At 38.2% G+C, this 20062-nt stretch overlaps 1 protein-coding gene across 11 annotated transcripts in view; it reads right to left on the minus strand.

Annotated features, from left to right (window-relative positions):
• LOC133518817 (guanine nucleotide exchange factor DBS-like) overlaps positions 1 to 20062 on the minus strand; it is a 138621-nt gene that overhangs the window by 6514 nt on the left and 112045 nt on the right. For 7 of the 11 annotated variants that reach the window (XM_061852540.1, XM_061852545.1, XM_061852548.1 and 4 more), the window contains exons 12-18: positions 13702 to 13836; positions 11219 to 11404; positions 10086 to 10277; positions 8934 to 9059; positions 5465 to 5662; positions 4570 to 4775; positions 4002 to 4170 (exon numbers count right to left, since the gene is read on the minus strand). In XM_061852540.1, the coding sequence (XP_061708524.1) occupies positions 4002 to 4170; positions 4570 to 4775; positions 5465 to 5662; positions 8934 to 9059; positions 10086 to 10277; positions 11219 to 11404; positions 13702 to 13836 (1212 nt within the window). Of the gene's footprint in view, positions 1 to 2635; positions 3391 to 4001; positions 4171 to 4569; positions 4776 to 5464; positions 5663 to 8933; positions 9060 to 10085; positions 10278 to 11218; positions 11405 to 11749; positions 13334 to 13701; positions 13837 to 20062 lie in introns of those variants that run through there. The other 4 variants (XR_009799538.1, XR_009799539.1, XM_061852541.1 and 1 more) reach the window with 4 other exon arrangements.

Below are 20062 nucleotides of genomic sequence, written 5' to 3' on the forward strand. Positions count from 1 at the left end.
TAATACTTGACAGCAAATTAAATTAAAGCAATCACCGAAACGGCAAAATTGACAAAGCCACAGTCGTAATCTGGCAATGTCGTAGGATAGTGGGTAGAACCTGGGGGCTAACCCCAAAGATAACTCTATGGCTTTACCAGGCAGCCATGCGACCAATAATAAGCTACAGTGCGATAGTTTGGTGGCCACGCACCACACTATCCGTAGTTGAAGCTGAACTACAACGAATCCAGAGGTTGGCCTGTATGGCGACCACGGGCTGCATGAGGACAATACCAACCGCGGCCCTGGAAGCCTTACTGAGCCTGCCGCCGCTGCACCTCTTTATACAACAGGAAGCGCTAGCTACGGCGGTACGTCTCAAAAAATCTAATCTCTGGAGACCACCTAGGGTACCACACACCGAGATCCTCTACGAGGCGATAGGTAAGGAACCGCTAATAGAAGCGGTGACTTGACAGGATACCCAGACAATTCGTCTTCGACAAGAAATTAAGATACAGTTACACGAAGAACCTCGTGAAGGACTCAACCCATGAGAGCTGAGAATCTTCACGGATGGATCAAAGACAAGGTCAGGCACTGGCGCTGGAGTATTCTCAGAGGACCTAAACATACATATCTCAACACCACTAGGACTTGACTAGGTGCCCACAACACAGTCTTCCAGGCAGAATTGGCATCATAATGGCAGCACACGCAATCGCCTCAAGGAAAGTATTGGACTACTCCATCCGCATACTCTCTGATAGTTGGTCAGTACTACAAGCTTTGCAAAGTTATACTTTGACCTCAGGGCTAATCTACAAATGCCACAAAGCTCTGTCAGAGGTAAGCACCACCACCAGCTTAACTCTGGATCTGGATAGCAGTGGATCAAGGGACACACAGCAACTCGCGAGGGAACGTTGCGGCCGACATATTGGCGAGAGGATGTTCGGAACTGAGGGTGGCAGGACCGGAGCCAATTATACCTCTGCCTTATGCCTGGCTCCGGAACATGCTGCGACACAACACCAAGGTAAAACACCAACCGTACTGGTCTAACCTAGGCACGTGCAGGCAGGCGAAGGAAGCCCTCCCGACAATCGACCCCGGTTTGTCGAGGAGGCTGAGACAGCTGAAGAGGCCACAGGTTCGGCTTTTGACTGGGGCCATAACCGGCCACGCCCCACTAAACAAACACCTACTAACACTACGTGTTACAGATAGCCCCCTTTGCAGAGAGTACTTGGAGGCAGAGGAGACAGCCGCCCACGTCATTCTTGAATGCCCAGGGCAGAACCATCAGCATCAGAGCGCTCCACTTTATTGTTATTATTCGCACGAGATGCACACCATACTGTAACGCACTAGACACTGACTGAGAGACAGGAGGCCCTAGTGCGCTTACCCGCTTGACAGAAAGGGATAGCAATATGCGGCAATCAAGGACGCTGTCTCCGCGCCCCTTTGGCCCGGCATTATTTGAAGGCCAACGTAATTTTTGTACGGTCGTATGTTCATACGCCTCTTTGCCGCGACGCACTTTGAGGATAGTTGGTAAAAGTTTATGGTCGTATGTATGTACGCCTATATAGCGTGACACTATTTGGTGGTTCGCACTGTCACATGAGAGAAGTATGTACGTACGCCTTTATACTCCGATGAATATCGGGGACTGAATGAAAATATCACTTATACGCCTTCAGTACGGCTTTTTGGAACGACATAAAATTATGACTGTCTGTTATACGCCAAATGATTTTTTAATTATTTACTAACTAATTGTTATGATAAAATTATGAAAAAAATTGTGCTTACGTATTGTTACAAGACGAATACGATGCCGTTAAAAACGAAAAATGGCATTTTTGCGTATACGCCCCTTTGGCCTGAAGCCCTCGATATATATGTAGTAGTTAGTAGACATACAATACGAGTATACTTATACTAAATTATGCTATAATATATATCCTAAAATAGCGATGTGTTTTCATATCATACAATAATAATTATGAAATTATTGTTTAGATACGTTCTTATTCCTAATAGAGCTTTCATGTTTAGTTATGATTCATTAATAATAATTATAATCGTTTTCTATAAAAGTACAGAATTATTTATTATGAAGTTTAGGTATGTTGTCATGACTCTCCTCAAGAAGACGGGCTTTGATCGTGTTCCTGATATGCGTGTCAGAGTGGAAACTATATTCTGACAATATAATTTGTGATATGGGTAAAAGGATAATATATTGTCAGTATACAGTGCAAGTACATCGTGTTCCTTCCAGAGTACAGTGTATAGAAATAATATTACAGTAAGTATAAGCCAAGATCGCAGTCAGAAGCCGTGGTTAGAGTGCAAGCCGAGAGCCGTGCCGAGCCGAGCTGTGCAGAATCAAACACTCCTCACAACTTATCTCATACATGTGAATAGTCAAATACGTGTCATTTTAGTAACATTCAATGTCAAACGATAGTACAGTATTGTCCATGAAGATACGATGATGTCCATTGTATTCTACCATTCGTAAACAAAAATAAATATGTATCATAAACATTAAACGAACATTTATCGAAGCAAGCGCAGTTAACAGAACTAAAAAGCACACTGACAAATGAGTGACATAACAAACAAAACAATGACTTACACGACAGTTAATATTCGGCAATAACAACTGAGATATCCACGTTCGTTGTCGAACTCTTTGGTTATGTACTTTTAACTTTGGATAATTCAGTCTCTTTCATTGTATTTACAACCTCTACAGGCTTTTAGCTCTGTAGAGAAACTATCAGTACTGGGACACGTAAAACGTGGAGTTGGCCTGTGTAGACCCCGATACAGAAAAGAATTGTACCACTCTGTGTATGGTACCGTTGAGACCGACGGCCTCCGTCACCTGTTGAACAACACATCTTAGAGCATCCGCCATCTTGCGATCGCATTGCGACAAGATGGCGCCAGTATTAAGTAGCCACTTCAGAGCCTGATAAAAAAGCTTTTTCATGTTAATTTGTGCGACGTGGATGTGCAGAACTAAATCCAAAACCCTTGGGTGCGGTCGCTAACAACTTTCGGATTCAAATAAACTAAAAGCGATGATGGGTGGGCTAACTTAATTATGCAGTGGACGGCGTGAATTCTAACGGACGTCATGGAGAATTTTCATTATTGGAAAATTTGCAGCATTTTCTCTATGCCTAGGTCTATTTGAACTGCTGCAAATTCTCGGTTAGGTAAGCTTGCATAGATAGGATTCCGCCTTCTGACTTATGCTTCATTGTTATGTTTGGGAAGCGTTAAGTGCCGGGGTCAGCCTCTCATGCGCTACCCGTGGTTCAGCCCGCATTCATTTAATAATCTTAACACTTACTTAGAGAGTGGGTTTCACTTCATTCAACACTGCAAACCCAAAATTAGTCGCTATTAGGACCCGTATTAAGAAAGCTCTTTGGCGACATAAAGCACTATTCTACCCTGTTAGTTTTTCCGATTACAGCACGTTACGGTTATTCAAACAAAAATCAATATTTAATACAATTTATTATTTCATTTGTGTTACACACTATTTATTAATAATTAGGTACAGTGAGGAAGTGTCATTTTCAATGAGAACACTTCCGAATAACAAGTAAAATTTAGGAAATCTAAATTGATTATCGCAACTTATAAACGCCTGCAAGCAATTCACATCAATATTTTATCCTTAAGATTCGAAGAGATAAGACGATAAATAGCGATAAACATTTTAAATATCCTAGAAAGTAACGGAAATTTCGTTTGCCCACGGCAGCCGAAAGCTATATTGCTGGTGCTATTAGCTTCCTGTATTAGGTTCAAGTTGAGCTCTCATTACAATACCTACAAATCATAATCGGCTGTCGTGAAAAACGCTCTTATTGACACAAGATTCCATATACCATCGAGCTACCTCTCTGAAATGTCACAATAACACCCCAACCCGAACTAACTCGTATCCCAGCGCGATAAAGTAGATTTCAGTTTGCACATACCGGCGCCTGTTCGGGTTCGTCCTCCTCGTCCTCGGAGGGGTCGGTGGACCAGCAGGGCTCGTCGTGCGAGTCGCAGGACGCCGTGCGCGGGCCGGCGGCGGGCGCGGGCGGCTTGGCCTGCTGCCCCGCCGGGCCTAACTCCCAGGAACTGGCCTGGATTAGTGTCCTGCTGAAAGCGCATCATGGATTACTATCGGAAATTATTGCAAGTGGTCGTATAAATAGGTCAAAAACTAAGTGTGCCGTTTTCAGAAGATGCCGATATTGGCGATAATGTACCTAGACCTGGCGGCACTAATAAAATTATAAGGACCAAGGACATTTGCAAAAACTGCTGCGACCTTAAATGGCGTTCTCATTAAACATTCAATATTAGCGGTTTCTCCCAAATCAGGCCGATGCAGATCTTTAAAAATTCCATGGACTGGGAGTGAAAAACATAGTACAGAATAGTAAAGATAGTAAACGTGGAATGCTGAATCATTTGCTTACCGACATGAAAGAAGACACATTTATTATCCTCGCCGGCTGACTAATTTAAAAGTAATGTCTGCACAATGTCACAAACCTGTGTTGCATGCCGTATTTCCTGACGCGCTCGCCCTTGAGTTCCTTGAGCTGGTCGAGTAGAACCCTCTTGATGCGCTCGACCCACGCTCGCTTCACTTCCACAGAGGGCGCTGTGATCGTGTGTACTTCTAGTCGGTGCTCCCGCCATACTTCGAACTTGCGGAGGTCGCCTTTCACGGACTCTGTGAGTCCAATTTGTGACATCTGCCAAGAGAAATAAGTAAGTATCATTATTTGTATTGAAAACTTAAATGACGCGTGTCATATGTACAGTAACAGTAGGTACGTTTACGTAATGAATTCGGAGCCTGTTTTATTAGCCTATTTTGTTATCGAATTTCTTTTTTCCCGACTTGGTTTAGACCGTGTCCAATCTGTCCCGTTATTTCGTTTTAGGCCGGTTATTAATAAGATTAAATAAATTCGACGCATAAATAATTGCTACATCAGTGACGCAAAATTTGTTTTCGACATTGCAAAGTAATAAATACTGCCTATTCAGGGCAAAACGAAAATTAAAATAATTTATTTGTCTACAAACGTTGCAAGGGGGAACGTAAACGGTTAGACAACTTTTGCTATAACGCCATAAAATTCATCTAGCTGGCCAGAATGAAACCTAGAATACTATAAATATCTAATATGCATCTGATTTGTATAATTACTTTACTGTCTAAAACTTTTTTATGTAAATTTTATACTTTAGCGTCAGTAGATAAAAATACCATTAACTTACTCAACAGATATTAAAATCGAGTTTTAAAAGGTCACCACACAATGTTGTTTAGATTGAAGACAACAACTTTTAAATCATTTAACATGTGGTTAGGTTAGGTTAGGCTCTCTTTGTGAGAGACAGTCTAGATTCGAGGTTAGATGTTAGACGTAGGTACCTGGAGATCATTCTTGAAGTGATAAGTAGCCTTGTTATGGCTGTTCTTAGTAGCCGGCTTGCAGAAGAGCATAGCCTTCTCGTAGAGGAAGATATGCCGACGTCGCGGCCGTATTCTGAGCCGCAAATCCCGTTTACTCTCTGACGCGATGAGGAAGGAACCCTGCATGAGAAGCTCGCCTTGTTGCGCTAGGTCCACCTGAAGCAATGTATCATTGTGAGATGCTGGAATATAAACCTTCTGGACGCTAAACACACCTAAAGTTATCATGAGTTGAGTTGCCAACAATAAGTGTTATGGCGTATGCTGTCAAAGTAACCTTCACTCCTTTGAGTAAGTTTTATATTAGCTCGCTTGCGCCCGTGATATTGGTGTGTAGGGTGAGTGAAGTTTTTTAGGGTTCCGTAGTCAACTAGGAACCCTTATAGTTTCGCCATGTCCGTCTGTCTGTCTGTCCGAGGCTTTGCTCCGTGGTCGTTAGTGCTAGAAAGCTGAAATTTGGTATGGATATATAAATCAATAAATCCGACAAAGTCGTTCAATAAAATCTAAATTTTTTTTTAGGGTACCTCCCACACGTAAAGTGGGGGTGAATTTTTTTTTTGCTTCAACCCTACAGTGTGGGATATTGTTGGAAAGGTCTTTTAAAACTAATAGGGGTCTTCAACAAACATTTTTTGTTAAAGTGAATATATTCGGAGACAATCGCTCCGAAAGAAAAAAAAATGTGTCCCCCCCCTGTGTAACTTTTGAACCATAAGTCCAAAAAATATATAAAAAAAACCTGAAAGTAAAACTATAGCGGATATAATCAGTTTAGCTGTTTTTGAGTTATCGCTAAAAGTTTCCCCTTCATAGTAAAAACTCGTACATCCACAGTTCATCCCTTGGTTAACAATCTACTATACTTTAAGCTCCAGTATAGCTTATTGTGACGGAAGAATAACTACGGAACCCTACTCTGAGCATGGCCCGACATGCTCTTGGCTGATTTATTTGTATATAACGTAGTCGTTCGGAGGGTTAAAATGGCTTGAAATGATGTAGCTTTATTGCAAAGATCGAGTTGTAGGCAGTAAATTGTGAATTAGCCCTAATGAAATGCTGGATCGAATGAAAGTAACGGTCTAAGTGCAAGCGCCATAAAGTTATAGTTGAAAAGGATTATATTATGCGGACTTTAATGTCTTATTACATACTTTACACTGGTGCTGATTCAAGTCATAAAACGTAACGTTTATTTACTACAAGGTAGCGACTACCGCTAAGAATATTTTACGCCTGTAGTAAAAATATTGCTGGTTTTGAATTGATTTATTTAGCTTTTTTTCAATTATTTTTAATAAAGCCGTTTCTGTACCTGAATTACTTACATTTTATAAGGCATGTCGTAAAATTCGTAAATTACTTAAGATGGCAAGGTTCATAAAACACGGCCGAATGAAGCGTAAAAAGCGAATCGCCCGTAACAAATTCAGATGCAACGGGAGATACGGAAGAAACTTCATGAATAAACAATTTCAGTTCGAATGATTACAGTTTATTTACAAGTTAACATACATAATACATGACCAACCTACTAAAGCGTAGGGGAGCGTGGGGCTAGCATTAACGAAATGTATACTTTTGCACATATCTTGTTAAGCATCCATCATATGGAAAATTTATTAATCTTCATATTTAGACGCTAAATGCCGTTTGGATTGCTCGGTTTTGTAGAATGAAGCACTATTTATAAAAAAACTCGGCTGTTAATACTTACCCCGTGCTTGGCGTCAAATATTAACAACGATGTGATAGGATTTAAAATGTATTTTTACTCTTTAAAATAACGATTTTAGAAAAAAAACCTATATCAATAGAATTATAAAATATAGTATCATTTAACATTTACACGTCAGAAAAAAAACAATCTTCTCCTCTTCTCTTAGCGAATAAATAAAAGTACAAATCAAAAGGCAATCAATCAGTCAGATTGTACAATATGATTGAAAAATAGACAATGAATTTATTGTTAAATATTTTAAAAAAATCATTTCTAACATACCATATTAGTATGGTTAATACTAACTCCACGCATTGTGTTAAAACTAGCCCCAGAGGTACTTTTCAATAAAAAGGTTTCATACATAAAAAAAAAAAAAACTATGCATGACATAATGTCCCAGTAAATAAAGATTGGAGATATAGGTACCAATCCACAACCAGCAAACTAAATAAAGCTCATATCAAAAAATCTCGACGTACAAAAATGTTCGCTCACCCGTGATTATGCAATCATTTGCCACATCCCTGCGCTCAGTCTTATTCCCCTCTGTTCCCTCTAACCACACCGGTTTTCTCAAGTATTTTTTCACCGTAAAAAACAATCTGTATTTAGATAGCGCGCCCTCTAACGATTAGACAAGCCCCAAGCGAGCCTACTTTTAAACGAATGCTCTACAAGCACCTTTTAAGATGCTGACTAGTGGGACCAATTTCAATTAACTGTAGTTACCTTACTAAACACACTTTCAGTGCGTAACGGTATATTTATTATTCTATAATTGACGCAATTCAAGATATTGAAACTACCGTTGCCCCTTGCGTGACCAACTTTCCATCCGCAAGTTTGCGCGCCCCGTGGGAACACATCAATCTTACTCAACAACCCTATTCAATGGTGCTAAGAAACAAAATCGTTGGACTGACACCCTGTCAACCTCGTGGGATAAAACATAAGCATCTTTTTAATTGAAAATATTAAATTAGAACTTCATTACCTGGTAACAAGGTTTAAAATACATTGGAGTATTTCAGTATAGCTGCCTCGTAATTTATATAGTGCCTATACATACATATGTCGCGTTAAGTGGACGGTGACTGATTTGTCGCTGGAGAAATCTTCAACGGGTATGGTAATATGGGTAAATCATAGTAAATAATGCTACCTTATTATTCAAGGTTCTCGAACTCGGCTGAGAGAAAACCCATAAGTTCTAGACTTTGTTTAACAACGTCTGAATACTGAATACATACGAGTTTCAATACGAGCATAAGCGTTGTGATTTTTTTTCTAATTATCTAGTATTACGAATAAATAGTTTAAAAGCAATTAATTGTAAAGTATCAGTTTTTTTTGCACATTGGTAATATTAAATGAGTATCTCTTAAAAACTATTGGTATTAATTAATGACGAATGTCCGTTGTTAGTACAACCGCTCAAGTCATACTTCTCTAAAATATTTAGTTAAAGTATGTCTAATTTAATTCTACATCGATTTAGCAAGCGACAGTGTGTAGAATTCAAATTCAATATCAAATTTTTTTCTAAATATGAAATTTAAAGTTGCGCCATAGTGGTAAAGACCACTACCAAGTCAGTGCAGTGTTGACTTAGTTGGACTGCAGACGCATAATTATTCTATAATTCTAAAACGAGTGTGGTCACACGAACATATTTACATCATTTACGGAACTATGGCTTACCGGTACACCAGTGATGGCGATCTGGTGCATGGAGTCGTTGACGCATTTGACGACGACCAGCATACAGTCCAGCGCCTGCTGCAGGTTCGAGCTCATCGAGCCACATTCGCTGTACCGCAGGAGGTCCTGCCAAATAAAAATAAGCTTTAAGTACTATTCATGGTTATAGGTAGCAAAAAACGTAACTGGTCAGTGAGCAAACAAGCTATAAATAATACTCTGTTGCCGGTACCTGTTTTGGTTTTTAATATGCATGATTAATTATTTCTTGAAACAAATGTATGTTTGTAAAATATCATCGATAGTATTAATTCCGTTGAATCATTGCCTACTTATGTAAGTCTTATTTGTTACTACCAACTAAATGCAAAATTAAGATTATTTGACTCAGCGTTGCAAAACACGATAGCTAAATTTATTTATTTTATTTACAGTTATACTACTTATGACAACAAACAGTAAGTATGTTCCGTCTGTAGATATCTGATATAAAATGATATGTAGGTAGGATATAGTACCCATAGTCCAATACACATTGACTAAGATTTTAACTATTCAATGCCTACAGGCAATCAATTATTTTTCTTCAAAAGAGTAAAAGTTATTTTGAGTCTAGTTTTGTCGCCTGCTAACATATTGGGTCGGTTTTGAGATAAACAAGAACAGGTGGACAGTCTAAAATAGTACGAGTTTGTTTATGTTAAACTGCATAATGCATACCCTTGTAACCCGTATCTTCCAGCAACGTTCAGTTTTAAAATAACTTATACAAGTTAAACATGAATCCAGATGGCTAACTCCAGAAATATCGAGCATTAAAAGTAAATTATAGTCTGTCAAGCCATTTCTGTCAGTTAAAAACCGGCAAAAAGGGTTATCATCCCAAAAAAAAATTGAATTTCGCACCTTTTTCTACTGACAAAGTTGTTTGACCGGCTATATTTCATAAATGCAAATCCCGTTGCGAAGGTGGAATCGTATACTCGCAGAAAAGCAAGAAAGATAAGACAGACTTAAAACCTCATATTTGAAGGGATTTGTGCAAATAGTAATTTTAGGAAAATCAAATGTTTCGTTATGCACCTATATTAAATTGTTGTGCCATTTACAGGCGTCCTGAAAGCGTTCATAAGAGATTTAAGTATTCAGTACCTTTAATAGCAGCTGATATTTGGTGATCCTCTGCACTGGCTTGAGCAGATACGCGGCCAACGGCAGCTTGTGTCCTAACCGCAGCTGGCATGCTTGGAGGAAGAGGTGGGTGTCCACCAGCGTCTCCCGGAGTCGTTCTGACCGCGGGATGTTCTGGCAGTAGTAGCTGTACAGCCGAAAGAATGTTTCGCGCTGTGAACAACAATTAATGTTTAAGCTCCCGTGTTAATGAAGATCTATCTTCGGAAAACTCTAGAATCTATGGCCAGTATAGTAAGCGTACCGGTTCCTGACGCCCCAGTTCTCTACTCCCCTGTAACAACGCCAATGGGGGTAGCGCTGTAGCGTCGCACAGTTAGAAAACCCCTGCTATTAGACCAGAATGGGCAACATGCAGATTTCATAGCTTACTCTGTTTAAACCGATGACAGCAAGAGACAACGAAGAACAGGTGTTCGATACCACCCGATGATAAGTACTAAACTATACGTGACATAATGTATATGAACGTGTACGATAATACGTTGTTGTTGTTGTAGTTGTGAAGCAATTTAAGCATCATTGCTTCATAAATTAACTTATACTTACTCGTAAGGTGCAGTAAGTTCAGAAAACGGATTTAAATTCCTTATATAGATTCGTCATGTCCGTCTGTCTGTCCGTTTATTTTGATCACAATACGGCTGCCATTAATTTAATCTTGAGGCTTTTTCGAAGGTTTGTACTGATTCGAATATCCTGAGTTTTTGACTTTCGCTCGATAGAAAAACAAAACACGAATATAGGTCTAAAAAGCACTTTAAAAAATTTTAACAAATTATGCACAAAATAATGAAAAATGCACGCACTTCCATCTCGCTCACACTTACACTCAGTGAGAGTGAGAAAAGAAAACGAACTTACTGCATCTTAATTCATTATACGTACAGCCAGGGATCGGAAACCGGTATTTTTTGTATGGGAACGAAAACGGTATTTTTTCGTTCTTTGTTAATTATTTCATTTCTAATTGGGCAATCTAATAATAATCTAAAAAAACCGGTTCCGGTCCCTGCGTACAGCACTTGTCTGTTCTTTGAACGTTTTATTCTAAATGGAAAACAAGAACACCTAATTAATAAAATTAATCTTACCTTCTCAACAAAACAGAGTGCAACGAGTTCCGTAGCGGAGATGGACCTCTCCAGGTCCTTAAGGAATACGTCTTGGTGGAATGTGAAGAGCTCGTGCAGGTTCCCGAAGAGCACGTCGGCCTGCCCCACCAGCGTCGCCGGCAGGAGGTGCTGGTTCTCTGGCTTCTCGATCTCCTCTTTGTAACCCTGGAAGGAGACAGGTACAATGAAATAGATTGCATTGTTATTAAACTAACAGTGATATCTACAGATAATGAAATTAGTGCGGCTTTAAGGAATTTGGGCGGTGAAGACTTGATGTGTCTTGATGTGGAAGTGTTTACACTTACATACAGATAAGATGCCATAAAGTTTCTATCACAAATTAATTTACGGTGCCTTTTGAGTATACTTCTTAACGTTGCAGGATCTTATAAAGTTATTAACTTGTCTTAAACATATTTACGATGCTATTACGTGACATAAACGACTACCGCGTTAAATGCGCTTTTGTTATACATGTTCACATAAATTAGATACTCGAATGATTACCGAACTAATTAGCGTTGAACATTGGCTGATCGTATCGCACCAATCTTGTAGACGCTTGTCGTAGTCTCTATAAATTGCTTCCAAGCATTTGCACTCGGAAGGCGACAGGCTGTCACCGACTTTCCAGAACTTGGTCTTTTTCTTAAAATTTTGCAATGTGGACGACCAGTTTCCAAATGTTTGATTCCGATTTAAAGTGGATGCTCTTTTTGGGATTTCCCTTTTGCTGTTTAGGTTGTGTGAGTAAGCATAATGATAGTATTTGTTGCTCGTAGACTTGTGGCATCGGCTGGGTTTCCGGCACGATAAGGTAGAGTGTAGACTGGGAACGTAGCTATCAGTATTGCTCTGGCGGCACATAGTGGAGGCTCTTTTATTGCCGTGGGAAACTGAAAAGTAATGATCATCGATAGTCGTATTCCACTCTTTCATAATTCTTTTGTAATCCTTCAATATATTCGAGAGGATATCTTCAGTGTTCTTGCTGCTACACATTGTCCGTCTTAATTCCGTGCAACTAGATGATTTTAGTTGGGAATCTTTTGAAGCTGTTGAGTCTGTTGAGTACTCTGGCGTCGGTATTTGTACATCTGCTTCAGCACATCCATAAAGCGGGTTTCTTACTAGTTCAGGAGCATCGACAACCGTGGGAGCAGTAGTCGTGAGGGATTCAGCAGTTGTCAAGGACTCGGATGCTGTTACAGCATCTGAGTCTGGCAAATAAGTGATTTTCTCTTCAGACTTCTTGTACTCGTAACCGGGCAGCGTTTTACCGTAGAAGAAGTTCCCCGTGAAAGGTTCCATGTACACCGGTTTTATGTTCCGCGGATTATATTTAACACGTCCAGTTTTACCAACATCACTCACTGATTTCTTACATTTTTTGCGGAAGGCTTTTTCTTTCTCGAATAACGCTATTTGATTCGCGTAATCGCTGAATAGCGTGGAATCTGACGCAGAGCGCGTAAGTTTTTTCTTCTTCCGGGTGGTGGGGTTGTCATTTTTTCTGTAGTACCAGGAGTAGGAGGTTCCGACGCTGATGTTGGCCGATGATTTATGTAGGTCATATTTTCCATATTTCATGGTGAACGCAAGCACGCGACGGAGAGCTTGGATCGGCGTGCAGAGCGCGAATGCGTGTGCATCGCTTGGTTCCGGGCGCGCGCGCACGACGCTCCGCTGCGCGCGCATCCGATGCACATGCGCACGGGCCGGCGACTGCACCGGCTACCGATGTGGATCACGCTCTAATTGCATACTAATGCCATTAGTTTTCAGAGCGCGCATCGATATGGTGAATACGTGCGGAGATATCGCGCAAACCAATGGAGTAAGACGCAAGGACATTTATCAATGAGTTGATTTACATTAGGGAACTGATGATGAATTTTCTATTCAATTACTGGTTAAAGTTACGTGGTAAATGACGTTTAACAGCATGCGTCAAATAGTGAATGATAATGTGCATGACATAATTGTTAGATTACCCACCTAAACTCGATTGAAATTATAGGTACTAATAACGCCATTACATAAGAACTCGTAAGAGCATTGTCCAAGCCTGCGTATTGCTCCGCTTCTACAAGTGGTGTTTTGATCAATCAAGCCCTCTTCTTCGCTTCCGCTTCTGGAGAGGGATACGACAACAGCAGCTAGCAACTTGCTCTTGTAATCAAAATTGTTATCTTGGATATTATTGCAATGTGTTTTCACCTCTTTTTGTAAAGTTGGCTGTATGATTGTGCTTATATCACGAGGGTTTGACTTATCAGTTTTGTTACTCGGAACATTAAACCCAGCCTACATAGCCTATGGTTATATGGCCTTCTGCGTCTTCGCCGCTCGCCTCTGAGCCACTTAACTTACACCCTAAACACGGCACCATCTTTGGCCGTAGCGCATTTGACATCATCAACTACTAGTAGTGCCTGTAGATGCAATGTAATTCTTACAGTGAGTATGGAGCCGAGCTCCTGCACGTAGACCCGCTCAGTCTGCAGCAACTCCGCGAGGACGTGCCCGCGCCGCGACCGCCGCGCCTCTGCGTCCTCGCCGCTCGAGCTCTCTGAACCGCCTGACGTCTCCATCTACGACAATCAGAAGACTAAATGAATTTAAAAAAAATAGAAGTAAATTACATACAGATCCGATACATTAACACAATATAAAGTCAACAACCACATGTAGTTTAGATGACAGTAGAAGACTACTACAATAAAGTGTTTAAAACTATATGAGTGAATAAATATCTCTATCGTTAAGAAAGTGATGTGCAGATTATTATTAGTAGATAGATACCTACCATCGCGCATCGATGACACAGCTAGTTAAATTATATAGATAATGGATGGGATAGCATTGAATAATAATGACTACTATATACCTGCGTTATTGCTGTTTAACATGTATTGACAGCAATGCATTATTCTTTGACCCTCTAGTGCATGTTATATAAAATAACCTATGTTATCTGCCATCTGCCTAATGGGATTAAGTAAATTTTTGTGTCAGACCATAGAGAAATCAAAATAAGTTTAGAGTGCTTAACTTTCATTAGTTTCCTTATCTAGTTAATAAATAAGAAGTTGTATGGTACCATAAAACGTATTATATCAATAAGTAAAAAAATCGATAAATGTTGATACTTACAAAAAGTTATAAAGCTTTATTCTTATTACAAATAAGTTTTGGCAAAGCTTGCTTAATAGGTGAAAACTTATTAATAATAAGTTTTCACCTATGCGGAGTGAGCACTCTAAGTTTACTTATTTCGCTACGGTCAGGCATACATTCTTAAGCCTCTAGTTCATACGAAGCCATATATGGCAGTTATAATATTCAACTCTATTAACAGCTAATAATTTTATATAACATGCACTAGAGGGTTGAAGAATAATGCATTGCTGTCAATACATGTTACACAATCTAAATAAATATGAACACAACCAGGATAAAGTATGTATCAGGTTTGGACTATATTAAAAAGAAGCTAAATTAATGAGCGACACCGACGTTTTCCTTTCACTGTATTCGCATTGGAATCGGATTTCAAAATACATACAGCTATTGTAAGTTTAAAGCTGTTGGTTCTCCTTAATATAAATAAATAAATTTGTTTTACTGTGAATCTTGTATTTTGAATAGGTATTTTAGTCTAATGAAAACAAGATTACTGATATTTTAAGTAAATTTAACCACGAGAAATGGCTGATTTACTTGATAGAGCTGTTAATCATCCACAATATGACGACAAGTATTTTAGTATTTCGCTTTGATACTCAAACGATAAGCTTTGCTAAAATTATGAATATCAATAATATGCACATAATAGTACAATACAAGTGTGAAAGTAGGAAATTAGCAACGAGTGGCGATAAATTAAAATACGAATGAAGGGAGTGTTTTAAATCGACACGAGTTGCGAATAGGGATTGCAAACCGGATTGATTTTCAATCCGGCCGGATCCGGCCGGATTTTGAACATAATCCGGCCGGATCCGGCCGGACCGGATCCGGTTTGGTGTAGGGATATTAAAGTTAATTAAATGACACATTTTTTTAGTTTTTTGCGTAATACGTATTCCTAAATCTATAATTTGAAGTTAATAAATAACTTCTTAACAATAAAATAGAACTTGGTAGTAAAAAGTGTCATAACGTCAATATCACTTTAAAAACAAAATTTGAAATCGGTAATTTATTATATTTAACCATTCGCAAGTGCTCAAACTTCGTTTACAATTATAAATTTGATTAGTTTCCAAAGCCCGATGATGGGATGTGGGGTGGGAATTGGAGCTCCTTGAAAGAGCAAGTTTTCGTAACTGTTCTTTGATTGAATTCATTGTAGAGTCTGTATTGGGCCCCATACATTCCACGGCTCTTCTCTTTCCGCACAGACTCTAAAGTTGACATCCATTCTAGCATAGAGAAATAAGAAATACATAGAGTGCTCACTCCATACATCAGTTTTGGTACCAAAACGCTTATTATTTTCGTAGACGACATCCAGCATCGAGTAGCGGAACTCTCAGTACTAGCGGAACTCTATTTGCAACTCCTACGCTTACTCTGGTTATAATATTAGCTGAAAATCGTTGAGCATTAGACTTTTTGTTTGCCGCGATTTCTATTGTCGAGTAGCAGTACTGAGAGATCCGCTACGTGACGCTAGATGTAAATTACGAAAATAATAGTATTAGTGTTTTGGTAACAAAACCGTTGTATGGAGTGAGCACTCTTGGTCTTCTTTTTGATTCTAGTAACAAAAGAAGATATTTTACTTTTAGCCAATTATGATATTAAATGCGCTCTAATATTACCTTGCTCTAATTTTTTTGTCCGAGGAAGTAGTAGACTGTATGACTTAAAAAATAATAATAAATAACTTTTTTTTAATTTATAGAATAGTATATTGGTCAAATTATAATGAACAACACACAACACGATGATCTCATGCGAAAAATAATAGAATGTAGGATTGAAAACCATCGCGGAAAGGGACTCCGTAAGAAAAGTTACATAGATCAAATAAAAAAATTGGCTAGACGTAGAGTAGCATGTACCAGGAGATGAAGGAAATTGCATAAGATTGGATGAAATTGTAAAGACAAAAGATTCTCTCTTAAATTTGAATAGAAAAGAATCTATATTTCATCATATATATACATCTATCGGAGAAAACTAAAAAATAACAATATTATCATATATTCATTCACACATCTTGATCCAACTGTAGTCGGTTGCCCAACTGTAGTTGGTTGAGTACCGCCGACTTAAACCTGATGCTCATTTGTTTACTTTTAATCTCCTATCACAACATTATGACACGACATTAACCTTCTCTTTAGCATAAATTACAAATGCCTTCCATGGCATCTCCATCCGTTAATTTTTCCTTCTATTACAGTATTTATGTAATCGTCAAATCGTGCCACCAACATGAAAGAAGAAGAAATCCTCTTCTGTTCCTAGTCATTGTCATAATAAATATATTTTTATCTTACTAAATTTAAACGTTTTCATTCGTTTTTTGTTCTTTTCAACTTCATACTACGCATCCGTCGCCTGTTCCTCATCTGAAACGCACAGCGCGTGCTGTATTTAGGCATTTTTTTATTTTACCGGATCCGGTCCGGATCCGTTGGTTTTTTACCGCATCCGGTAGCTCCTGAAAAGTGCCGGATCCGGCCGGATTACCGGATCCGCCGGACCGGATTGCAATCCCTAGTTGCGAATTATCTTTTCGCCCGTGTATTGTACAATTTAAGTACGTTTATTTAATGTAAGTACGTTTTACAGTGCATATGGCTCTTTAAATTGTCGACATAGGGACGGACGTATAGTGCGAATTAACGCACTAAGGCGGTAAAGTAGCACCACATGTACCGTAAAAAAGATTGTGGACGTATTTTCTAGCCAACCTGTACATGATGAACTGACGATTTGATGAAGTTTGCCGACATGAATAATATAACGCCAAAAATATGTTAATATAAATATGCATCTTCAAAATATTCTCTTTTGGGTAAACACAAACGAAAAGCTTTGCCAAAATTATGCATCGCTTTTGAATGACGGCAGCCAAGAAGCAAGTTTAATTGGGAAAGACTTTATATCGATCACTGGGCGTATTTTAGCTAGTAATATTTTTATGGCAGTCATTAAGAGATCAAAACAAATAAGAATTTACTGTAGGCAGGGATTTACGATTCGGTTTAACTATCAGGTTATTTTTATAAAAAGCTTATGAAACAATACCAGTCTTTCAAGTTAGTAGCAGTCTTGTTAGTCTGTTTGTTTTAATCCTAAAGCTGTTCAGACGAAGCGGAGCCACGATTGGTTTTAGCTTAAGCTTGAAAAACTAGCTTCGACTAATCCGGACAAACGGACTTGATTTACTGGCTCTATACGATCTTATGCGATCAAACTTTAAATTGACTTTAATTGTAAATCATCTTATGAGATTGTTATCCAAATATAATTTTAATATTCAGTGACAAGTTTTTTTATTTTTTTAAATTAAGGAGTTGACGTCGTGCGCCGTTATGGCCTTTTTGTTGCAAGGAAAGTACCTAAATTGATTTTATTTATGTTTAAGACGAAAGTGGAGGACTCACGCCAAATCGCCTTTCCATGCAAACGTAGTCCTCACTTTCCTATATGAATATTAACATTATTGAAAATATTTTGACAAATTTAATGTATATTAACCACAGCTATGTAAAAAATCAAACGTAGGTGACGATATGAAAAGTTAAATTATTTTCACCACACCAACTGGCAAGAGGGCCTCTAGATTGTTCAAAAACTAATGAGAAATTTGCATTTTATCCACATGTGGGGCAAAGTAATCCGATGCAAATTTTGAGTTGTTTCCTTATGTTAGCTGCTGAAATTTACTTTTAAATAATGATTTTGAATGTTACATTTTATATTGCGTTCATTTGGATTTGATTTGGTTTCATTTGTTTAGTATTTCATAGTTAGTATTTTCCTCGCGTTGGTGTGGTGAAAATTTTTGTGTTTCACTCGGAGGCAAAGTTAGTTTAACCGTCGTGCCTTAATACCCTGGCAACGCTCAAGATTCCATTTCTCGAACCACTCGCTACGCTCGTGGTTCCATTTTGGAATCTTTCACTTGCTCAGGTATCAATATTAGCACGAGCGGTTAAACAACAACTTTGGGGTGTGTAATGTTTTTAATAATAACAATTTGCGAAATTTCATTTTTCATAATTTGAATTGCATAATTTTGATATGCAGAAATTATGATTTGGTATAAAAACAAATACAATAAAAACGAATTGCATAATTTCGAAAGTAATTATAGTTTAGTAGCATAGTAATGTATTTGCATAACAGGCAACCAGTATAATGTTCACTCTGTATACTATTTTATACTCAGAACGTTTTTTATTCATGAAAACCAACAGCATAATGTTAAAGGTGTGGTTTCACAATCAAACCACGGGAAATCGTTCATAAACTTCATTTGATTGAGTTTGCTGAAAGTTTAACCACACTGAATTACTAATTAATAAAAAAACAAAACATTATATTTGCATGGAACATAATCGATTTTTCTAAGCGTCAAACTTACCTACATCCGTACTTTACGTCTGTCGACATATATTTTACCGCAAAGCAGCGGCCAGTGTGAGTTGGAACCTTTGTGGTTCCTAAAGGATTCAGATAAACTTCATATAAACGCCTAGTGAAAATGAACAAGCAAAATACAATTTCCAAGACATATGGTTCTCCCCATATGGTCGCAGTTCTACCTAACACTCCTCCTCGCTTCGCTCGTCGTCGTACCTAACGGCGACCAGCTTTAAAGTTGAATAGGTAGATTGTTGTATAATTTAATAGTTTGATTGACACCAAGTATATTTATCATAGAACACTATGTCACCATTCGTTAAAATTTAGTACTATATTTTAATTATTATACGAAATGTATGTTATAACAAGTAAAATTATTCCTAAGGATTGTTATGAAGAATGTTTTTATGATGATAAGGCATTCTGTCATTAAATTAGTATGACTAACAACTTTATATGTTTTGTTTTTATACATAATGTTTATTATGAGTTTCAATAGTAGTTAAATGAAATTATGCTAAAAGTTTGTATTAAAATTGAACGGCACCCACAACTTTGCCCCCTTGTAAAACAAATAACTATTGTATGAAATCTGGTTTTCGCTATAAATTTTTACAATAATCAGATGATTAAAAATAGTCTAACATAGTTATCGTTAATTAAGTACATAGAGGAAGAAAACAGGCTAGCTTGTCGTTATCAAACTAAGGTCATTTTAACCGCTCATCATAAGTTAACACCAGTTAAGTAGAGATTGCAAACTGTGCCAAAACATACATACAAACATACATATTCGATATGGTAAAAAAGCCCTTTTACTCTTTAATAATCATCCCCAATTTTGCATCACACCGGACTGTTAATTATCAATTATAGTATTAATTATCCTTATTAAATAAAGTGCATTAATGAAACGATTCACATCAGCATCGCAAGAACGTGTCGGTGCGATTGAGCACATTATTTACGGAATGTTAAGTAGTGCGTGTATAAAAAGTAAAAGACAGTTAATAGGCATATGCCTGGAATTCAACGTACCTTGCTCATGGAGTTTATGACTACATTTTCAGCTGTTATGTTTCCCATTTAGTTTACTGAATTAAACTGTTGTCCTGACTGTTGGCACAAAATGTGTAGGTTTATCCATTAACTGATATGTCGATGTCAAATCTATGTCAAATTTCCCAAATAAGATTTGTCACGCAGACG

The sequence above is a fragment of the Cydia pomonella genome, chromosome 6 (assembly GCF_033807575.1).
Source record: "Cydia pomonella isolate Wapato2018A chromosome 6, ilCydPomo1, whole genome shotgun sequence".
Taxonomy (NCBI): Eukaryota; Metazoa; Arthropoda; class Insecta; order Lepidoptera; family Tortricidae; genus Cydia; species Cydia pomonella.